This window comes from Pterocles gutturalis, unplaced genomic scaffold, assembly GCF_000699245.1.
Source record: "Pterocles gutturalis isolate BGI_N339 unplaced genomic scaffold, ASM69924v1 scaffold44602, whole genome shotgun sequence".
Classification (NCBI taxonomy): domain Eukaryota; kingdom Metazoa; phylum Chordata; class Aves; order Pterocliformes; family Pteroclidae; genus Pterocles; species Pterocles gutturalis.
Genome location: NW_010114430.1, coordinates 242 through 19,902, shown reverse-complemented (window position 1 = coordinate 19,902; position 19,661 = coordinate 242). Strand labels below are relative to the sequence as shown.

At 38.0% G+C, this 19,661-nt stretch overlaps 1 protein-coding gene across 1 annotated transcript; it reads left to right on the top strand.

Moving 5' to 3' along the window:
- Positions 1–1,694: 1,694 nt before the first annotated feature.
- LOC104462743 (transcription factor 12) lies at positions 1,695–16,020 on the top strand (the record flags this gene model as incomplete). Its single annotated transcript, XM_010074814.1, has 8 exons — positions 1,695–1,794; positions 2,965–3,104; positions 3,419–3,563; positions 5,079–5,143; positions 9,296–9,374; positions 14,032–14,105; positions 15,016–15,087; positions 15,814–16,020. Coding segments are annotated over exons 1-8 (810 nt in total), but the record flags the coding sequence as incomplete, so codon positions are not given.
- Positions 16,021–19,661: the final 3,641 nt, after the last annotated feature.

The following is a 19,661-nucleotide window of genomic DNA, read 5'->3' as shown; positions in this document are numbered from 1 at the left end:
TTTTGATTTTTAAAAAATGTTAAGCATGCCACTAGAAGTCCGTAAGTTTTCCCCTTGACCCCAGTTTGTCAGGTGTCTTTTTCCCTGCTGCCATTTTCATTACACATCGACAGCTATGCCCTGGCTGCTTCCTTGTGCCCTTGCCCCATCCCATCACCCTGTAGCGGGTAGATGGGACTGCAATGCTGTTATGTGAGACGAGTCCAAGAGGGGGGGCTCAGCCCCTCTGCTGGGAAGGGTGCTGCCCCAGGCCCATGCCCAGCCCTTGGCTGTGGCTGCAGCAGCTCGAACAGCCTTGGGGAGCGGGAGGAGGGTATTGGTATGCAAATGGAGCGGGCTGGCCCACTTCACTTTGGAAATGTCCCTATCGGAGCAGTCACCCTCCGGGAGAACAATGGCTCTCTTTTAGGGAACTTAGGCTTTTTTTTGTTGGCCGGCTTGGTTTTGCTGGCCCTTCTTTTGCTTGGTAAACAACATCGCAGAAGGACAAGGGAGCGACGTGAATGTTGTAGAAATATGCGTGTGCTTCTGTTTGCACAGGAAGGGATAAAAATACTAACTTTCGAATTTTAGGGCATAGTGCACTTCTTAAGCTGCATTATGTGAGCTTTAAAGTTTTAAAATTATTCTTAATATATGTGTTTTTGAAGCCTTATGTATTCACAAGTAAGGTGAATGATTAAAAAACAAAAACACGTTTTTTACTTTGTAACAAAAAGGTGCTTTGGTGTCAGTGTTACATTTTGATATTCTTTGCTGCCATATTTGTTAATTCAAACAAATACTTCTAACATACCCCAGTCATATTGCAATATTCAGTCTATTGACCAAAATACTGTTACGAAGAGATAGCATTGCTTAGAACAGCTAACATCGTGGGTAGAGTCCTTGAGTCTGTGAATACTGGCTTTGTTGATTGGACTGACTTTTTCCTGAGCATGCTTTATATTTCTTCTTAGAGTCACTGCAGTGAAAGACTTCTAATCATTACGTTTATTTGGCAGCTTAAAATTTTTCACGTGTTAAGAAAATTTGTTGTTTGCAAGTTGAGAATGGTCATTCCAATGTGGTGTTGCACTGAAAAAAAGAATTATGCTGGTTTTCTTTAGTGCTAGGCCAGTGTGAAAATCGTTTGCTTGATGTTGCAGTTCTGAGGTTGTTCCTCAGAACTTGCGCTGCGTGTGTTTTTGAGGACTGTACACAGGCGTGCAAGCTTCTGAGTGGATGATACAATGGGTGCTTTAGAATCTTGCCATTTGTCACTCGATGTTCTTTTTCTTTCTGATTGTTGGGATGCCAGCTAATTAAGTATTCAAACAGGCATACAGTTGTTTTAAAATAAAATTTGTTTGGGACCCAGTTGTTTTATCTTGCTTTTTTTTATCTTAAGCAACAAGTCTGTGCGAGTCATGCACTTACAAAGCAAAATCAGCATTCAAGCTTTTATCAGGCCACCTGGCTGAGTTGGCACACCAGAAAGTGTGTTGTTAGGATCATTCTACTGTAGTTCCTCTGTACTGTGGCAACTTGCTAAAAAGCAAATAAAACAAGGGCAACAAATGCTGCAGCTTGCTACACTGTTCTTTTTTTATTTGTGCTTTCTGTTTGTGTCTGTATGCTGTTATGGGTTTTTTAATGCGTGACACCCAAATATTACTAACCTGCTTTTATTGCTCTCCAATATTTAGGTGTATGCACCATCCCCGAGTTCTGATGATTTCAACAGAGAATCTCCAAGTTACCCGTCTCCTAAGCCACCAAGCAGTATGTTTGCTAGCACTTTCTTTATGCAAGGTGGGTAAAAGGACTTCAGATATATGGGTAGGTGTCCCTTGTCCTTGGGCAGAAATCTGCAGTCAGCCACTATTGTACTTGAATGAATGAGGAGGTGTAAAGGTAACATATTGTGCTAGAGCCTATGATTAAGTTTTATATACTTTTAAAACAGTTAGATGAAGGGAGCTGTCTGTTGATTTAAAGTTTTTCTCGTGACTTTAATTGCTGACTGAAATTTAAGGGGATTATACACCAGGCCAGATGGACAGAATCCCCCATCCTTTGATTTGTAGGGGCTTCAGAGCAGCACACTGGAGTGATAGAGAAAAATGAGGTGAGGGCTTCTTGACTGTTCTGGAATTTGACTGTACAATATCAGCTAACAGTCTTAAGTTCTCAAATGCTTGTATATCCAGCATGCCAAAATGGGGGGTTGCATTGAACAAAACGAGAGCAGAATTCATTTCCTCAGCCTCACGTCATACAATTAGCTCGTACTGTAGTATGATGAGGTTTTGGAGCATACTGAAAGCATAGTCTCTGGGTACGGGAATTTACAGAGCCCTTCAGTTTGTGCTATAGAAGTAAAACTGCATTGAGACATGGGTTTAAGGCTTATGTAATGTCATTTCAGTTAGTTAGATCTGCTATCATTAATTTTTAAAATATTTTTATGGTACTAAAGTATTCTGGTTTATAAATTGCATATTTTAGGTTAATAGATGTTTCACACTGTATGTTTATGATGAGCTCCGCTTATCCAAACTTCTCTCTCCTCCACCCCCTTTTTTATTATTTCTTTCGATCTGGAATTTTTATCAATCCTCTTGGTATAAATCTGGCCTTACTGAAGGTCTGTGTAATTAGCAGAAATACTTGGTATTTTCTCAGCTGTGGTTGGATTGCATTTCAGCTATAAAGCCTCTGTTGGTTTGTGTTTTTGTTTTTGTTTTTTTTTTTTTGTTTGCTTGTTTTTTGTGTTTTTTTTTTAATAAATATAGCAACAGTGTGGTGCCATGAAAATAGAAGATACCATATAAAGTGGTCAAAATTTCCCTGCTGATGTTAGTCTGAGTAGCTGAATTCTGTATTATTTTAAATAATTTTGTAAAGGAAAGTAGGACTCAATACTCTGCTTCATTAAATGTATTTTTCTTCTTTTTTTATTAAATTTTTTTTTTAAAAAAGATGGGACCCACAATTCTTCTGACCTCTGGAGTTCATCCAATGGCATGAGCCAGCCTGGCTACGGTGGGATGCTGGGAGGTTCCTCTTCCCACATGTCCCAGTCCGGCAGTTATGGCAGCCTGCACACACATGACCGTTTGGTAAGATGCAGCGCAGATTAATGTGTTTGTACTTGTATAGGGAGATCTGACTTACAAGAATTCATTTCTTGTTTGCTGCTCGTGTATGTCAGTTAAAAACACAGTTGTCAGAAATCACAAACTTACTGTATTAGATTTATGTCCTTTTATTTATGTCTGTTGTACAGATAAAAATCCATAGCTGTATAATGCTCTGTTCAGAGGATGAATGAGTCCCTTTCTTTAATAAAGAGCTGGGTGTTGCATATTTGGTGTCTTAAAATATCAACATTTATTTAAAGACCACTTAATGTTTTCTGTCTCTCTTTCTCTAGAGCTATCCCCCGCATTCAGTCTCACCTACAGATATAAATGCCAGTCTTCCTCCAATGTCTAGCTTCCATCGTGGCAGTACCAGCAGTTCACCGTATGTAGGTGCCTCACACACTCCACCTGTCAATGGATCAGATAATATTCTGGGTAAAAAAGTTCTTCCTGTTTTTGTTTTTGTTTTTTTTTTTTTTAACTTTACACGAAAATGAAATTTAGGGCTGCATGATGCACAAAATTAGTTAGATTTAATTTATGAGATGCTTGTAGATCAGGAATACCGCACCGCTGTGACATTTCTGTCCTCAGTATGGCTGAGATGAGGCAAATTGTTTTGCAATCAGCTTAAGACTTACTGATTTATTTCCTTTCACAACCAAGCCTAAATCCATCTAACTTAACCGCAGTTACCCTTCCATAGTTTAGTATGTGTCCACCTTCATACAGATGTAGTTCTGGTGTTGCAGTTTTCAGAGCTGCTGAATCATCAAGGTACTGTGCGGGAGAAAGGCAGGAAGACTGTTTCTTTGGGGAGCTTGATAAACTGCATCGTAAATTCCTCTCTTAACTGATTCAGAGATTAGGGAGTAGCCAGTATGGTGGCTTGGTTAGTCTTTTACCTAGAAAGCGTGAAATACAGGATGATCATCTGTTCCGTGCACGTATTTGCACATCTTAAGATACAGCTGTAGAAATTAAATGCTTGTAGATGCCCCTTGTCAGTTCGATATAATTTGTACTTAGTTTCATTTTAAGTAAGCAGAATTTAGTTAGAGTGACTATATTGGCTTTGATTTGGGAACATGTTTTACACTCAGATCTTTAAACACAACCCAGTTAGTGAGTCTGCCTGGGAAATGCAGGCTGAAAAAATCCAAGTTTGCTACAGCTTGAAACAGCAAGTGTTGCATGGTTTGGGTTTCTGATGTGAATGACTTACATTCACATTAAATACCATTTTTTTGGCATTAGAAGTTGATAACTGGAGAAAGGAGGTTCACTTTAGAGGGTCTGTCTTCTACAGTAAAGCAGGTATTCCAGGGCATTCAGGTCCTTCCTGTGTTTCCAATTGGCAGGGCTTCAGACGTCCTCGTGGCTTGATGGTGTGTGGAACAAAAGGGCGTGCAAAGCTGCTGACATGCAGCTAAGAGCAGGAGTGTCAGAAAGCTTGGTGCATAAGAGCTTTTCAGGGATTTTCTAAAATATGAGAGTACAACACAGGGAATTAGAGCAGGAGGAGCAAGGACACACACAAGAATTTGGCTTTAAGAATTACTGCAACTTGCAGCACTTTAGTGGTACCAGTTTAGAAATAATCTGCAATAATATAATTTTCTGATTTTTATTTTCTTTTTACATTTCATTAAAATTAAACTGTGATCCTAGAAAATAATTTCAGTCTTTTTTCTAAGTGCTTTCACTTGTTGGTCCTTAAGTCATCACAGTGATAGTGTGTTTGACTTTAAAGAGGAGAGCATCCAAATTTAAATCTAATTGTTTTAATTAAATTTTTAAGTATAATGAGAACTGATTCTGTTGACACTGACTTCCTCAGAATATCCATTTTAAAAGTGGTTGTTCAACTGTACGTGATGAATAAAATAATAAAAGTAAATAAAATTTTGGCTTTAAAAATAAGTGTTGGTTTTGCTTTCCACATTACAGGAAACAGAGGAAATGGTGCTGGAAGCTCACAGACAGGTGATGCACTTGGAAAGGCACTGGCATCTGTAAGTAGCAGTTAGAATATTCAGATCTGAAATACTTATTTTTATCATTGCATCCATTATTTATGTGTTCATTCGTTTTATAATATCAAATCAGGAGTTTTCATGTATGAAGTTAAAATAATGTGCTATGATACTATGTCACATACTAGACAAATGTCTATTAAAGCAAGTGGAATACGCTTTTGTTTGTGGAAGATTCATTCGTTTCGGGTGATGGAAAAATTTAGGGCAGATACAGAAGGTTGTTCAGACAAAGATAAAAAGTTTGGGATTTGATTTTTATTTTTTTTTCTGTAGTGTTGTATTTAAAGTAAAATATTTTTAACATTACTCTTAGAGCAGATCCTGCCTCAAGGTTTAACATGTTTTCTCAGTGGCCTTATAAAACTGAGAGGTTTTGAATGGTGTGTTGTATAGATCTAATTTATGGAACAGCCTTTAAAATGCTGTATATGCATAGAGTTAATTCTCTTAACTCTTGTTGGAATAACGTAGGTATTGTAAAACATTGCAAGTGTCGTCAGTCTCCTAAAAGCTCTGTTTACATATGCATGCAGCAATTATTTTTGCATTAATACAATCAGACGTAATTCTTGTTAAAACAGAATTGATACAGTATAGCAAAAATTTCAGAGTTAGGAGTGGTGGCTGGGGGAGCACTTTGTATTTCTTGTACGTGGCAAGTAGGGAGACTAAGTCTGTCCAAGATAGAAGTGACTACTTTGCAGCCCCAAAAGACTATTCCTGGGTTAGATTCTTCATCCCTCACCTCAAACCACTGAATGCAAATGTGCGTATTCATGCAGATCCTGCTACCCTTCCATCCTCCAGAGGGTCATATGCTAAAGGATTACCAGATCTGATAATGTCTGTAATGTCCATATTGGGTAGGAGAACTCTGACCTACTAGCTTTGAGGAGAAAAATGTTGTCCCTGGTGCTTTGGGGGATTCAGCAAGCAGATAACATTTCACAAGTCCAGAGGGCAGTTAACACTCTCTTTTTGTCTGAGACCTGTCAGAAAAGAGCTGGGATCGTTTTGACTCCTAGAAATAGCGATGCTTACATAGTTTGCGCTGTTACTCTGCAGATGTATTAGGACCTCTGCTGTTCTGCAGCCTGACCAAAATTCCTGTTGTTAAGTCTGACACGCTGGCCAGTTAGGCCTGTGGGACTTCATGACATTTTCCACTGCTCTCCTTTTTAAAATTATTTTCTCATCCTTTCAGGTATTTTTGCCCAAGTCACTAGCTGAAAAACCCAGGCTGATGTTTTGAGGAAAAACTCTAAATACATTGCGAGTGGAAGTCAGGGCAGAAATGTTTAATCTAACTGGTGGGTGGGCTCTGGTTGTCATAGAAACTTGTTTCTGTCATCCCGTGTTGTTGCTTGGCAGGAGCAGCCAGGTCATTCCATAAATCATTTCTGTCATAGCTGATGGTGATGCATTCCATCTGCTCTATCAGTGCATGCCATAGTCTGCACACTTCAAATCCCTCGCCTCATCCATCTGCTTCCCCCGCGCCCTGCAGCACGCGCGCACCCAGCGCTCTGCTTGCGCTTGTTCAGCAAGGAGCCCCGCTCGCGGTCTGGGGAGGAGGGAGGTGTCTCCTGCAGGTGAAGCTGGTGCACATGAATTTTGATGACAAGTAAACCAAGAATATTTTTCTGTTTGAACAAAGTTTTATGTAAATACTGCAATTGCCTTGACTTTTTTTGTTGAGATGACGCTCTGTGCCGTTCTGTTGGGATTTTAAATGCTGCTGCTGCAACTGTTGAGAGGAATTTCTAGTTCTAAAATTCTGTTGATGTACATCTCACAATAGGCCTTTCATGTGCGAAACATCAGAGGATACGACATATGTTCTTCAGTTTAGGTATTAAAGACCATACAGAATAGTATGTGATTAAACATGTAAGGCCAGATAATACATTTGCAAAGGTTCTTTTATTTTAGGTTTAAGCCTGGATAATTGTGGTCTTAATCTCAGGGTAGGAAAGAAAGAGAATTGTACATGAAAGTATTTACACAAAGTTCCCAAAGCCCTGTGGATTATGCATTAGTTTGGATAATGAACTAGTATAGATAGAAAGAAAAGAAAATCTGGGTATTCGTGCCATTTCTAATGTTTCCCTGAACATTTGCCAAACAATAACCCTTTAAGATTGTGCCCATGGAGGGTTATATGGCAGGAGAAACATCTGGTTTATTTCATTGCCTAATGCCAAATCAAAACACTTGGTCTTTAATTTAGAGGAGATCAAACAGGAGGGCTGTTTAACTTTGTTGATTATATCAGACCTCTTTGTGATAACTTATGTTTTGATTCCTACCTCAGGACTAGGGTAAAGGCCTTTGTACCGTCTCTGTAGTAGCCACCGGTCTGCTCACAAAAGAAAAGAGAATGTAGGGAAGTTGACTTCTAAAAGTAATTCATGAATTAAGTTTCTTTGTTGCTTTAGACTCAATAACATTAACATAACAAAGCCTAACTGAAATGTACACTGTAGTGTTTAAAAAATTGGACTAACAGCTCTGAGGTTTGCCTCTGCAGGCTCTCAATTGTGCAGCTTTTGTCTGAGAACCTTTTCATGAGACCCTGGCATATTGGTACCCCGCTGATTGGAATGGACCATGACTGATAGGAGGAGGAGTCTCATTTGTTGCAGTAAAATGAGTCATGTTACCGTTTAAGCCTGGCAGAAGGTGTCAGGGTTGTTCATCATTGGTCATTTAACAGCACAGTGGCCAGGGACTGCATGCAGAATGAATTCTGACCTCGTGGTGTAGTTCTGGCTTTGGTATAATGTAGGTTTTCCCTCTTATCTAAATATGGCAAAATAAAATCGGCAGGTAGAGTGGTGGAAAGCAACCAGTTTCAAGGGAAACTTCATGGCCTTTGTTCTGACATCATTTTATTTTTCTGTATCTTGTTTGTCTGGAACTCTGCACAATTCCCATACTGATACCCAAGATTCATTTTTGTACTGATGTACAGTGCCTGAATTTCCTACAGCGGTCTGAGGTAGTTTGTTCCTTTAAATATATTTTCTTTCTGGTATGTATGAAAGGGAGGAGGTATTTCCATTAGGGAACAGATGATCTTTTGTAATTAAAAAGTATGATAGACCAGGAAGGAGCATGTGGTCTATTGGGTCCTGGTTTTATCAGTTCAAAAAATACAATATGCAACTTAACCAAGTCCCAGTTTATTGTCAGCTAAATGCTGAAATATCATATTGTCTGTGTGAAGAGACATCCAGCACACTGCCAGTGAAGATTTTCTTTTAACTGCCATCTGATGAGTAACAAATCCTGGTCTCTGCTCAAATACAACAGGTTTGAACTGATGACCTATAAAAATATGTTCTAAAGTCCATAGTCAGTCTCTAAGCCTATTCAGTTCCCTTCACAAAATGAATTTTCCAAGAATCTTGAAATTTTCAGGTTTTAATTAAAGCTTTAAACATAATGTCTTCTGTTTTTATCAAGACTTCGTAATTACATTAATAGCAAGGAATGAATTGTTGTAAGTTGACATTTAGTATCTTAAGGGAGCAACTGATAATAGAAATAAGAGAGAAAAATTATATGTGCTGCACTGTATACCAAGAGCAACAAAATTTCAGATGGTTTTCGTTTGGTAGGTACCAATAGTAACTAGAGCTGAATGCTTTCTTGGTGTTTTGTCTTGTGAAGGGTTAATTTTTAGAAGATAATGTGTGTTGTCTGCTAAAATCCTTTCTGTCTCTGAAGTTTGGGAAGTTGTTATTTCTCTGCATTTTCATGAAGTTTTGTTTGTTACAATTATGGGTGTCCTGTTAACTCATAGGTGTATTGTTCCCCTTCAGTGATAAAAAGACTGTCATTTCTGCTGCTCTTAAAGAAGAAAGATCAGTTACACTTGGGTCGCTATCAAATACAGGCTGTGCTTATTTTTACAGCTGCTTGAAAATGAAAGTTCTCTGGACATTTTTAGAGCTTTGCGTGTAATAAAGCAGAGCTGTGACTGAAGGATCAAATTGGGTTGGTTTTTTTATCAATCCAGCATCAAGAGTGACAATGAAAAGCATGAAAATGAGTCCTAATAGCTATTTTTTTTCTGTGTATTGTGACATGTATTGATATACAATCTCTTTTGTCTGTTGTTAGATTTATTCTCCTGATCATACCAGCAGTAGTTTTCCATCGAATCCATCAACACCAGTTGGATCACCATCACCTCTTACAGGTAGAGACTAGCCATTTGTCAATAACTTGTTTGTTGTTCTGAAAACATCCTGTTTGGAATCACAGTGAAATCAGCAGTAGCTTCCTTGCATAATTTCTTCTGTGTTTTGTTTTGTTGTGTTTTTCTATTGTACTAACTCCAAATTTATAAATCCACCTTCTTAGTTACGAGCTTAAATCCTGGCAACTGGCTCTGAAAATTGACTTACTAAAATAATGTTTGAAAGCATTGAATGACCATATACTGTTACAGTTATGAAGATATCTGTATAGATCTGTACCATTGGAGAGAAATAAGAGTGATTTGGGGTTTTTTTTTTAATCTGTGTGTTAAAACTCTGCAGCAGCTTTCAGTGACAAACACAGCAGATGTATGTTCCCTCTAATGAATATCTAGTAGGCTAGGAGACTATCCAATTTTTGCACAGGATAGCTTTTCATTCATATCTTTCATGAATGCTTTCATTCTATGGGAGAAGAATTTCTGGCATTTTTCAAAATAAATGCTCTGTATTGCAGCCACCTCTGTCACCTGTGCTTTGTGTGTTTGTAGTGTGAATGTGGAAAGAAGCATTCCAGCGTGGAGATGAACTGTGGGCAGCTGCCTCCAGCTATTAGTGGGTAGTGCAGCTTTCACAAGACACTGTGGCCTCAGCTGTCTGGTGAAAGTTGAACAGCTGTTCTCCATATAGAGAGGACTGTGAAAGCTCCATTGACTTAAATTTGTTGTTTAACAAAGAACTAGAATTACAAGTGAGATGATGTAACTTTAACCCTGTTCTCTCCTACAGTGCAGTTTGTTAGTTGATTTAACATTTGTACAACAGCCTGTTCTCCCATTCTCTGTTGTTTAATATATCCTCGCAGAGTCCTGGCTGTTGGTCACTTTTTTGCAAGTGTTTTGTTTTTTCTAAAAAAAACCAAAAAAAACTCATAGTGAAAGGTGTACAGAATGATCTTAGCTGAACACTTGTAACCTAGAGGAATGAACTAGTAAAGTTATTGCGTGCAAAATGCAGTCATATACGTATGTATGTGAATATGCAGATCTCTGTATGCAGTGTCACTCAGAAAAACTTCCATTATTCGTACTTCACTCATGTTTAATGGGCACTCTTCTGGTTTTCTGTGGACTTAATGGATTCATGAATATCTGACACGGCATACCTGAGCAGCTGCTTTGAGCATTTTGGTTTCTATAAATGAAAGATCCATGTTGAATTGAGTAACAATGTGATTAATAGGATTTTTGATTTAGTGATCACAGTTGACAAAAAAATGTTTTGTGTATCCTTGTTGTACTGGAGAGGCTGATCAGAGCAGAAAATTATTATTTTCATTTTAACATCAAAGCAAATATTGAAAAGAGCTCTGTGGCTGGAAGAAAAAAGTTTTGACACTTCAAAGTATTTAAAATTTTAAAGATCCCAGTTGGAGTTCCCTGATTAGATACCACATCTAATTTTGTAAGCATGAAAGCGCCAGGTAATTTCTGGTTTTAGAATACGAATTTGAGATCCCTAAAATTTCAGTATTCCCTTTGCTGTTGATTCCCTTGTCTGCTGGAACCTGTATCAAATGTAAAACTCTCCAAAATTTGCACTTTGATTTGTGTTCCTTATTCTGGATTCTGATGGCTAAGACAGTAATAGATAGCAGCAAATAATACTGAAATCCTTCTTAGCATCTGCTCTACAATTACACCCTCCCACCCCACCGCTTTTAATTCCAGTGATACAGAATTTATCAAGCCTTTGGTAAATTGCTCCAGTAGTTAATTACCTTCATTTATGAATCTGGACTTTTATCTTTATTCCCAGATGAGTCACTAGGAACACAGTGAAGCACAATGTAAAGTAATTACTACTATATTTATTGCTGTTTATACTCCTGGTAGCCATTTTCTGTCCTGACCCAAAAAGTTATTGCAGATAAAACAAATGTTTTATGTATACTAAAATAATATATTTTGGAGCATTTTAGCCTTCATCATGATTTTCCTCTTTTGCAGTTAGTTCTTTGTTTATTTAGCATTCCTCTTATTATAGATTTGACTAAGTTGTAATTTTTCTGTCCTGTAATTGTAAATTACAGTAGGAGCACTCTATTTGCCATTTAAAGGATTGAGAGACAGTAACTTCACGAGACACTTAAGTATATAAGCTCTTGTTTGACTATTTGCCTGTTATGTTACTGAATAAGGACTAACAACTTTTTTTTTTTTAAAGTAAAAGCTTTGAGAACACCATGATTAAAACCCCCCAGTATTATCAGACAAAAGCGTGTGTCTCATCTTCCTTGCCCTCATTTAATTTCCAATTTTGCATAAACATGCCCAGAGCTTAGCTTCTTGCATAGTTTCAGTGACTGTGTGTATGTACGTGAGGTTTATATAAGGATCTGAATGGTGGGATCTGAATGGTGAAGTATTTTAGGAATCCTCCTCCCAGGATCAGAGGTATTCAGAAGGGTTCGGTTGGTTCTGAGGATGCAAGAGCAGCCCTCTGCCGACTCCAGTGCCAGTGTGTGTTTGAAAGGGGAGCCAGGGGATTAGTGGTGGGGAGACTCCGAGAGTAAGAACAACACTCCAGTGATTACTATCGCTGACCCCTGTAAATCCTAACACTTGCCTGGCTTATTTGTTTTTTCATGCTGCTATGTTGGTGCTGCACTAAAAGCTGCAGTTGTTAATTGCAGGGCTTGTGGTGCCAGGATGCTTTTTAACATAATTGGTGGATTTCATGCACAAACTTCTAGGAGGGGGAGTGGAATGAGAAGGCAGGAAATCGGTGCCATCTGGCAACCTGCGCAGACATGGAGACAGTATGCCACCACCCAGAAAGAGCAGGAGCATTACTAGAGGTGTGATTAGAAACTGCAGGTTGCAGTGGGGAGCTGTATGTTCCCTCCTCCCTTTTCTTTTTGTTTCCTTTGTGTGAAGTCCCACTCGGAGTTTTGTTCTGGGATTACATTAAGGAAATAGTACCTTTTTCCATTTAAAAAAAACCCCAAACTCATCAGACTAGATGCACAGGCATTGAGTCTGTTTGTTTTCTTCTCTTAACTGGTTGCCTTTCTGCTTAATATTCAGCTGGTACTTTATTCTAGGAAGTGGTGCACGCAGTCCTGTTAGTAGTGGGCACTCATCAAAGCTTTGACTATGGTCTTGTCTCTAAAAACGGAGTTTTGACCAGATAAAAATTTGAACCTTACGTTGAGCCAAAATATTCTACAGTTGTTTCATTAATGCGTTGCAAAAATAAGTGGGACTCCAAGCATTATTCCCCAGTTCAGGAATGACAGTAATGCAGAGGGAGAGGACAGATCCAGACCCAGAGTAGCTGTGTGAAGTGAAAATCGGTAATTATAAACTTACTCACTGATGTTGTTATATTTTAAAAGAGATTTCCAGCACAGTTATGGCAGCTCTGGGCTTTTATGAAATTGGAGGCGGTTGGTTTGGGTTTTTTTTGTTTTTTTTTTAATTAGAAAGGAAATATTTAGGTATTTTAATGGCTATGCAAGCTGTACTCTTTTTTGTTAAATAAAACCCTTGCTTTAAAAGGTAACTACTTGCAGCTCTCTGAACAAAGGAACTGTAATGTTATTAAACCTTTTCCCAGTTTTCCAGATGTACAGCTCTGGCTGTTATTGAAAGAACAAGCCCACAGGCTCTTCCTTTAATGACCCGCTTTGGATTGTATGTCCATAATTTATTAATGTAATTGCTTTATTACTGCATTTGTATGGCTGAAAGGAAGCTGTCTCTAATGGACACAGAATTTCATGTAGTATCTTTATAAAAGATGCATTATTAGTTGGTGAGAAAAATACATGTCGTACTACTTCAGGCTTTGTTTTAAAAGTACTGCTTTATTTGTTACTGCATTTCACATCTAAGTACTTCTAAATTTTACATGGTAATGGGGTATATTTGTGTCAGATTAGAATGAGTATGTATTTGAATTTGCAGTGTATAGGTAATATGAAAATAATTTTTGATTTGTTGCACAGTCAATGACTCTTCAGCTGCCAATTTGCCTTAAATATATCTGAAATAACGAATGGGACTAACTTCGCTGTATTTTCACCCTTCTAAACTTGGAACGTATTATTGTCTAAAATGGTATAGTGTAGAACTAGACAAGATAAAGCTTTTTAGATCTAGTTTTAAGTTTTCTTATTTAGTAGAGAGGTGTCATAAAAATGGTTTTCCAGTTATTATTGATTTAGTGTCTATTTGATTTCTTTAAATATTTTTGTTATGTATTTTAACACTATTAAAGATATGCCTATGTATACTGAACATAATCTGAAGAAGAAAGAATTCAGTAATCTTTTTATGGTGACACTGGCAGAAGGCAGGTATTGTGGATACAGTGTGCGTGTGTCTGTGTTTAGTCCACTTTTTTAATGTTGAAGTACTTGGAAGATGTCACTGCTTTGTCATTGGTAATGTGTCTGACCACGCAGATGCCAGGATATAAAAATTATCCCTCAATAAGGCTGAATGAAGGAATTTGTCCTCCTTTGTATACCCATGTGTTCACTTACCTTTATGCAGGGTATGTTGGTGTTAATTATGTTGAGAAATACTGCGTCTCTGCTTCCCACTTCTGCTGCCTAAATCTGTGCGTTAACCTAGACAATTTTGACAGGTGCCAGTCAGTGGTCTAGGAGTGGAGGACAAGCCCCCTCATCTCCAAACTATGAAAACTCTCTACACTCCTTGGTAAGAATTGTTTTTACTTAAGAGTTGAAGAGTTGGTGTGGTATAAATCCCGCATATCATTAAAGGAAACAGTAGGATAGCATTACAAATGAATTCTTTGCTAACAAATGGCCTGTTCAGTCGAACAATATAAGACGTGCAGGGTGTGTCTTGCACCATCTGTTCCTTGGGCATCATCAGGCTTCTGTGCTGAGGACAGCTGGTGCTAAAGCACTGTTGTGAGATTCTGGTACCTTTTCACAAATCCATAGCTAATTCTTATCTAAAGTTCAGTCTGGAGAAAAGATAAAGACTTCATACCTTCGCATTTCCTTGTCCTTCTCCCTCTCTCCCTGAAATGGTCTCTCAGCCTTGTTTTCATGATGCTGTCGTTGAAGTATTAATGTATTTTATTTGTAATTATTATTTGTTATTGAGGAATGTTCTTTTATTAATTAATGAAACGTTTCACAGAAGAACACACAGGAAATAATCTACAGCGTTGTAAATTTTTTTTCTTTTGAAGATTGAGCAGAGGATTTAAGTTACTGACTTCTTTCTTAAATGTCTGATACAGCGTTGGGAACAAAAGGGGGAAAGTTTGAGAGGAGGTTTTGATTACCCGTTAGTATTTCTAGTTTCCACAGATGTAATTTCTTTTTTTCTGTCTAACAAGAATAAATTTAAGCTGAATCAGTTTTCTTTTCTTCAGTATTTTTGCATTTAAATGTAATTGATATATACATCTTAGAATCCTAACATAACTGCAGTGTTAAATATTAGCCTTTTCTTATCTTAATATAATCAGATCTCTGTTGCATTAACTTGACTAACAATTTATTGCTGACATGCACATCAGCTGTTTCCTCACCTCTTTTTTAAATTAGTCTTAACCTGTGCTTTGCTTCCTGTTCTGTCTTGACTTTGCCAGAAAAATCGAGTTGAACAGCAACTTCACGAGCATTTGCAAGATGCAATGTCCTTCTTAAAGGATGTCTGTGAGGTACTATTTCACTTTAGATGGTGCCTTTTTGTGTTTCCATTAATGCTTCCTTCAGATTTCCCATGTAAAACTTCAAGTAGTGTAGCGTGTGACCCATCTTTTGACTCCAGCATTCTGCCATTTCAGTTTCTAGAGAGCCGCAATGTCAGAGTTGGTTTTGCTGTGGGGTTTTTTTTTTTTTGTCTTTTTTTTTTTAAAGGAAAGTAATTTTAAGACAGACTTTCCTGCAGTAGCATACAGAACTCGCTTTTATTTCTGAAATACCAAATCTGTTTAAAGATCCATTTTAGACAATAACTTAAAGTTTTGTCCAGTTTTTTTGTAATACAGGTTCTCAAAAAGCCACTGCCTCTCTTAATTGTTACCAGTGTGGTGAGGCTGGTTTTCTGATCATTCTTTCTCGTCCTGTATTAGATAGCTTGTTTTATAGCACTTCCTTTTTTCTTGTTCATGCCATGTCATAGAAGCTGAATAACATTAACCTTATAATAAGCTTCACTTGAAAAGCTGCCACCTATTTGTGGAATGAATGCTATCTCGAGCAAAATCTCCAGATACCTTTTCTTTTTCCTGTTTGTTTGTAGTGCTGGTAGGTGCTTTCCAAGTCTTTTGATATCGCATTTCATCTTCTATCTTTAGTATCTCCGAGGTAGAAACTGCTACGGCCTGAGGAGCCCGCAGATTTTTTCAGTAATGGCTGTTACTGTCCCTCTTACATCCCAACAGCAGTCTCGAATGGAGGATCGCCTGGACAGACTCGATGACGCCATTCACGTCCTACGGAATCATGCTGTGGGGCCTTCAACAAGCCTATCAGGTGGCCATGGAGACATCCATAGTTTACTGGGACCATCCCACAATGGGCCAATTGGAAGCCTGAACTCAAATTATGGAGCATCTAGCCTTGTAACAACCAACAGACAAGCGTCAATGGTAATGATGGATTTTAAACATGTATATATTTATGCAGAGCGATTACAGCTGATGCATTTAAATTATCACAGAGAGCTTAGTGAGTTAAAACTGGACTCTGTAAGATTAATATTTATCAGGAAGAAAGTGCTCAAGATTCTTGCGGAGGAAAAGATGGCAGACAACTTGCACCTGCTATGGATTTCCAATTAGAGGGTTGGGGTGGGGGTGGGCAGAAATGAGGGGGAGGAGAAAGATGGGAAAACTTAGACTTTGGCCTGGTCAGTGGCCCATAAAATCCTGCTGTGAGCATATGCAGAAAGCTGAAACTTTCTGCTGAGAGCATTTCAGCTTATACATGCATTTTTTCCAGATGTGTAATAATTGGCAGAACAGTTTTCTCCTTGAAATGGTGAATAGGGAGATTGAATGGGAAAAGCAGTCAAGAAGGACTGAATTTCAAGTGTTCTGGTCTGGAAAAGCTGTTTATTGTAAATTGGAACTAGTCTTCAATAGCAGATGCTGGCAGAGGACTAGGAGGAAGCTGTTGGAATGTGGAACCATAGTGTGCACAGACTCAAAATTTAAACTTTTTTTTTCTAAATGAAAAGGAGTTTGAGCACAGCTGTAGTGTAAGTAACAATGAAGAGGAAACAACTTTTAGATTAATCCCCAAGAAGACTGAAATAATTCAATCCATCTCGTTTAGTTTTTTTTTAAAAATGTGAACTTTTGTGAATAAATGTAGTCAGGCTTTTCATAGATCAAAAATCTGTTAAAAGCATTATACAGTAAACAAAATCTATTTGTAGCATTGCTCACTTCCACTTCTCTCCCTTTTCATTCCTCCCTTCTCAAAAACGCTTAAAGGAAAAAGCTTTTTAAAACATGCTTACTTTAGTGGTGCCATGTGTTTGCATGTTTACAGCGTAATTTTAAAGACCAGTTACATGCTGTGAAATTTTCTGTTATAAAACAGATTCGCAGCTGGGTACTGTGTGATCAAGGCAAAATTTCACCTATCATCAAAATAATTAGGTACCCCAATTGCTGAAGGGTTTGTATTCTATAAAACAGAATTAGTTCCAGGCTCTCTCATTTGCACGTCACACATCCATTTATATTAATTTCAGAACCGCTGCAGTAAACATTAAAAAGAACTGGTTCCTTTCTGTAAGTTGTGTGTGTCTGGGGGCTTTTGGGGAGGGGGGTGCTTTCCAAAGGCATATCCAACTTGAGGTTTCTATGCAAGTTCACAGTTACTACTAGTGATGAAGGAAGTGATGCATAATTACTTCAGAATTTTTTTAATGCTACCTCATATTTAATGTTTTACAGTATTCTGGGGGAGACTGAAATGTAGTCATACAAAAGAAAACTTCTTTTCCCTAGGTCTTAATGGTGTGGGGTAAAGTGAGTGACTGAAATTGCGGTGACAAAATTGTTCTCTGACTTGTGGAACCTCCCGATACTGCTAAGCCAGATACAGTCAAATGCAGATAGTGCGTAAATGTACATAAAAATCTCTGTTATCTTTTAAACTAAGCTCTGATAAATATTTTATCTACTCATTTTTGATTAAAATAGGTGACAGGTGACAGTGGAAAATGACTGTCCAGTATGAATAGAGTTTCCTTGGTCTGCTGTAGCTTAATGTAGTTGTGTAATGTCAATGTAATACAGACTTATCATCTACTGATTGATTTGCAGCTTTGATCGAGGGATGCTTGGTGTCTGTCAGAAATAAACTCAGATTAGACAGATGAAATAAAGATTTGCTTTTATTTTTCATGCTCAGTGAGTGAAACAAGCTTGCAGGATCAGTTTTGGCTTGAAAAATGAGTCAGCTAAAGAATTTCTTGGATTAACTTTAATTTTGTTACATCAGAATAATTGGCTCCAACAGAAGGCATCCTGTCATGGCCTTGCCGAGTCTCCAAAGACTGCCCTTCCACTTCATTTGCAATCGCAGGAACTCAGCGTAACGTAGGATGGGGTCCTGAGATATGCACAGTGCAGAGGTTGGCACATCTGGCTGTAGTGGTTTGTTAGGGACAGCTGTGTTCCAGTGATGCCCCCCAAGTATGAGGTGTAATTCTTGCAGTATTCAATAATCAATTAATTTCAAACTACACTGACTGTTTTGTTGTTTGGGGAGTTTTTTTGGTTTTTTGTTTGGTTTTGTTCGGGTTTTTTTTTTTAATTAGTAAATGTAGGAGAGCAGAGAATTTGACACACAACCTGAACTACAAGGTTTAGACTTTGTTCAGGAATTAAATGCTACTTTCCTTTAGAGGACCTCCGATAAATTTTAAGAAAATAGTGAGTATTGTCTAACATAGTGAGAAATGTCAACATTGATAAGGGTGCTTGCGGGTTTTTGTTTGATGTGCTTGTAGGGTTTTTTGGTCAAGAAATGTTCATTGGGATTCAGCACTAAACGAAGCTTCCTTGTTGAGGGAGGGGGCGATCTTCATAGGAAACATTTTTGTTCTTTAGGGAGGAAAAAAAAAAAGAAAAAAAAATAAATTTAATTTCCCTTGAAGAAGATGATCTTGGCAGAAGGAGCTAGGAAATGAGTAATTTAACTCCTTTTTATGTAATTAGTGTAACCAGACATGGTTTTATTTTAACATTTGCTTAATTTTTGAGCCAGATTTATTTTAAAACTCTAGTTGACTTCATTTCCTGCTCGCTCTGAATGGTCTTGTTTTCTTTTTAGCTGGGCTGGCCATTAGACTTATTCAAATAGATTTTTAATATCTCAAACTCACCAAATATTTGCTAAGTGGCCTTTGAAGTTGATTTGTGTTTTATTTCATGTATTATTGAAAAGTTAAGAAGTAATACTCTTTTTGTTCTTATTCAAGCTGCTTTTTATTTGTCATTGTAATACAATGGGAAAAGAGCAGCCTGAATTGATTAAAAATAAATAAATAAAAGGCCTGGAAACTCAGTTAAGGATGAAACTCAAACATGAAGTCACAGGGTTTTTTCCAGGTAGAACAGGAATCTAAGAAAATGAGTGATTTTTCTCTTTCTGCCCTGTGTCTGCTGTGGCATAAAAGCACGAAAGGGCAGTTGGAGCTGCTTCGCCAACACCACCCTCTGCTCCTGCTCAAAGCCCTTGCAGGGTAGTATGTCTGTGCGCAGATCATGCTCCCACTGAACAACTTTGAGCTGTCAGAAGTGTAAAAATCTTGATTCCAAAGCTGCTCTTGTGTTAATTATGCTCCCCTTGGTTAAAATGATGTTAATGCCACGGCCAAACTGACCCGCCAGCATGGCCTGAAAAGTGCCAGTGTTTTTAAATACGCTTAGATAAGCCCTAGAGCAGATACGAACAAAGACTGATTTTTTTTTTCCAGTTCTCAAAAGCTTCTATTGCTAAGAGTTCAAAATTAATAATATAATGAGAGTGCGTGTGAGGTGCAGAGGCAGTGTTCAGGGAACAAGGGTTCTCACTCTCCGTTCCGTGGGCAGTAGTGTGTCATCCACGGGTTTCTGGTTTAAGATCCCGAATTTTATCACTTAAATCAACTGAAATAAGTTCTGCACTCATTTTTTTAAAACTCATGAGTCTGAGTGTGGCTGCAGATCGCTCAGTGTGCAAGTCTGGCTTGAAATGCTTAAAACCAAACCCAGTCCAGCTGGCCGGTTCC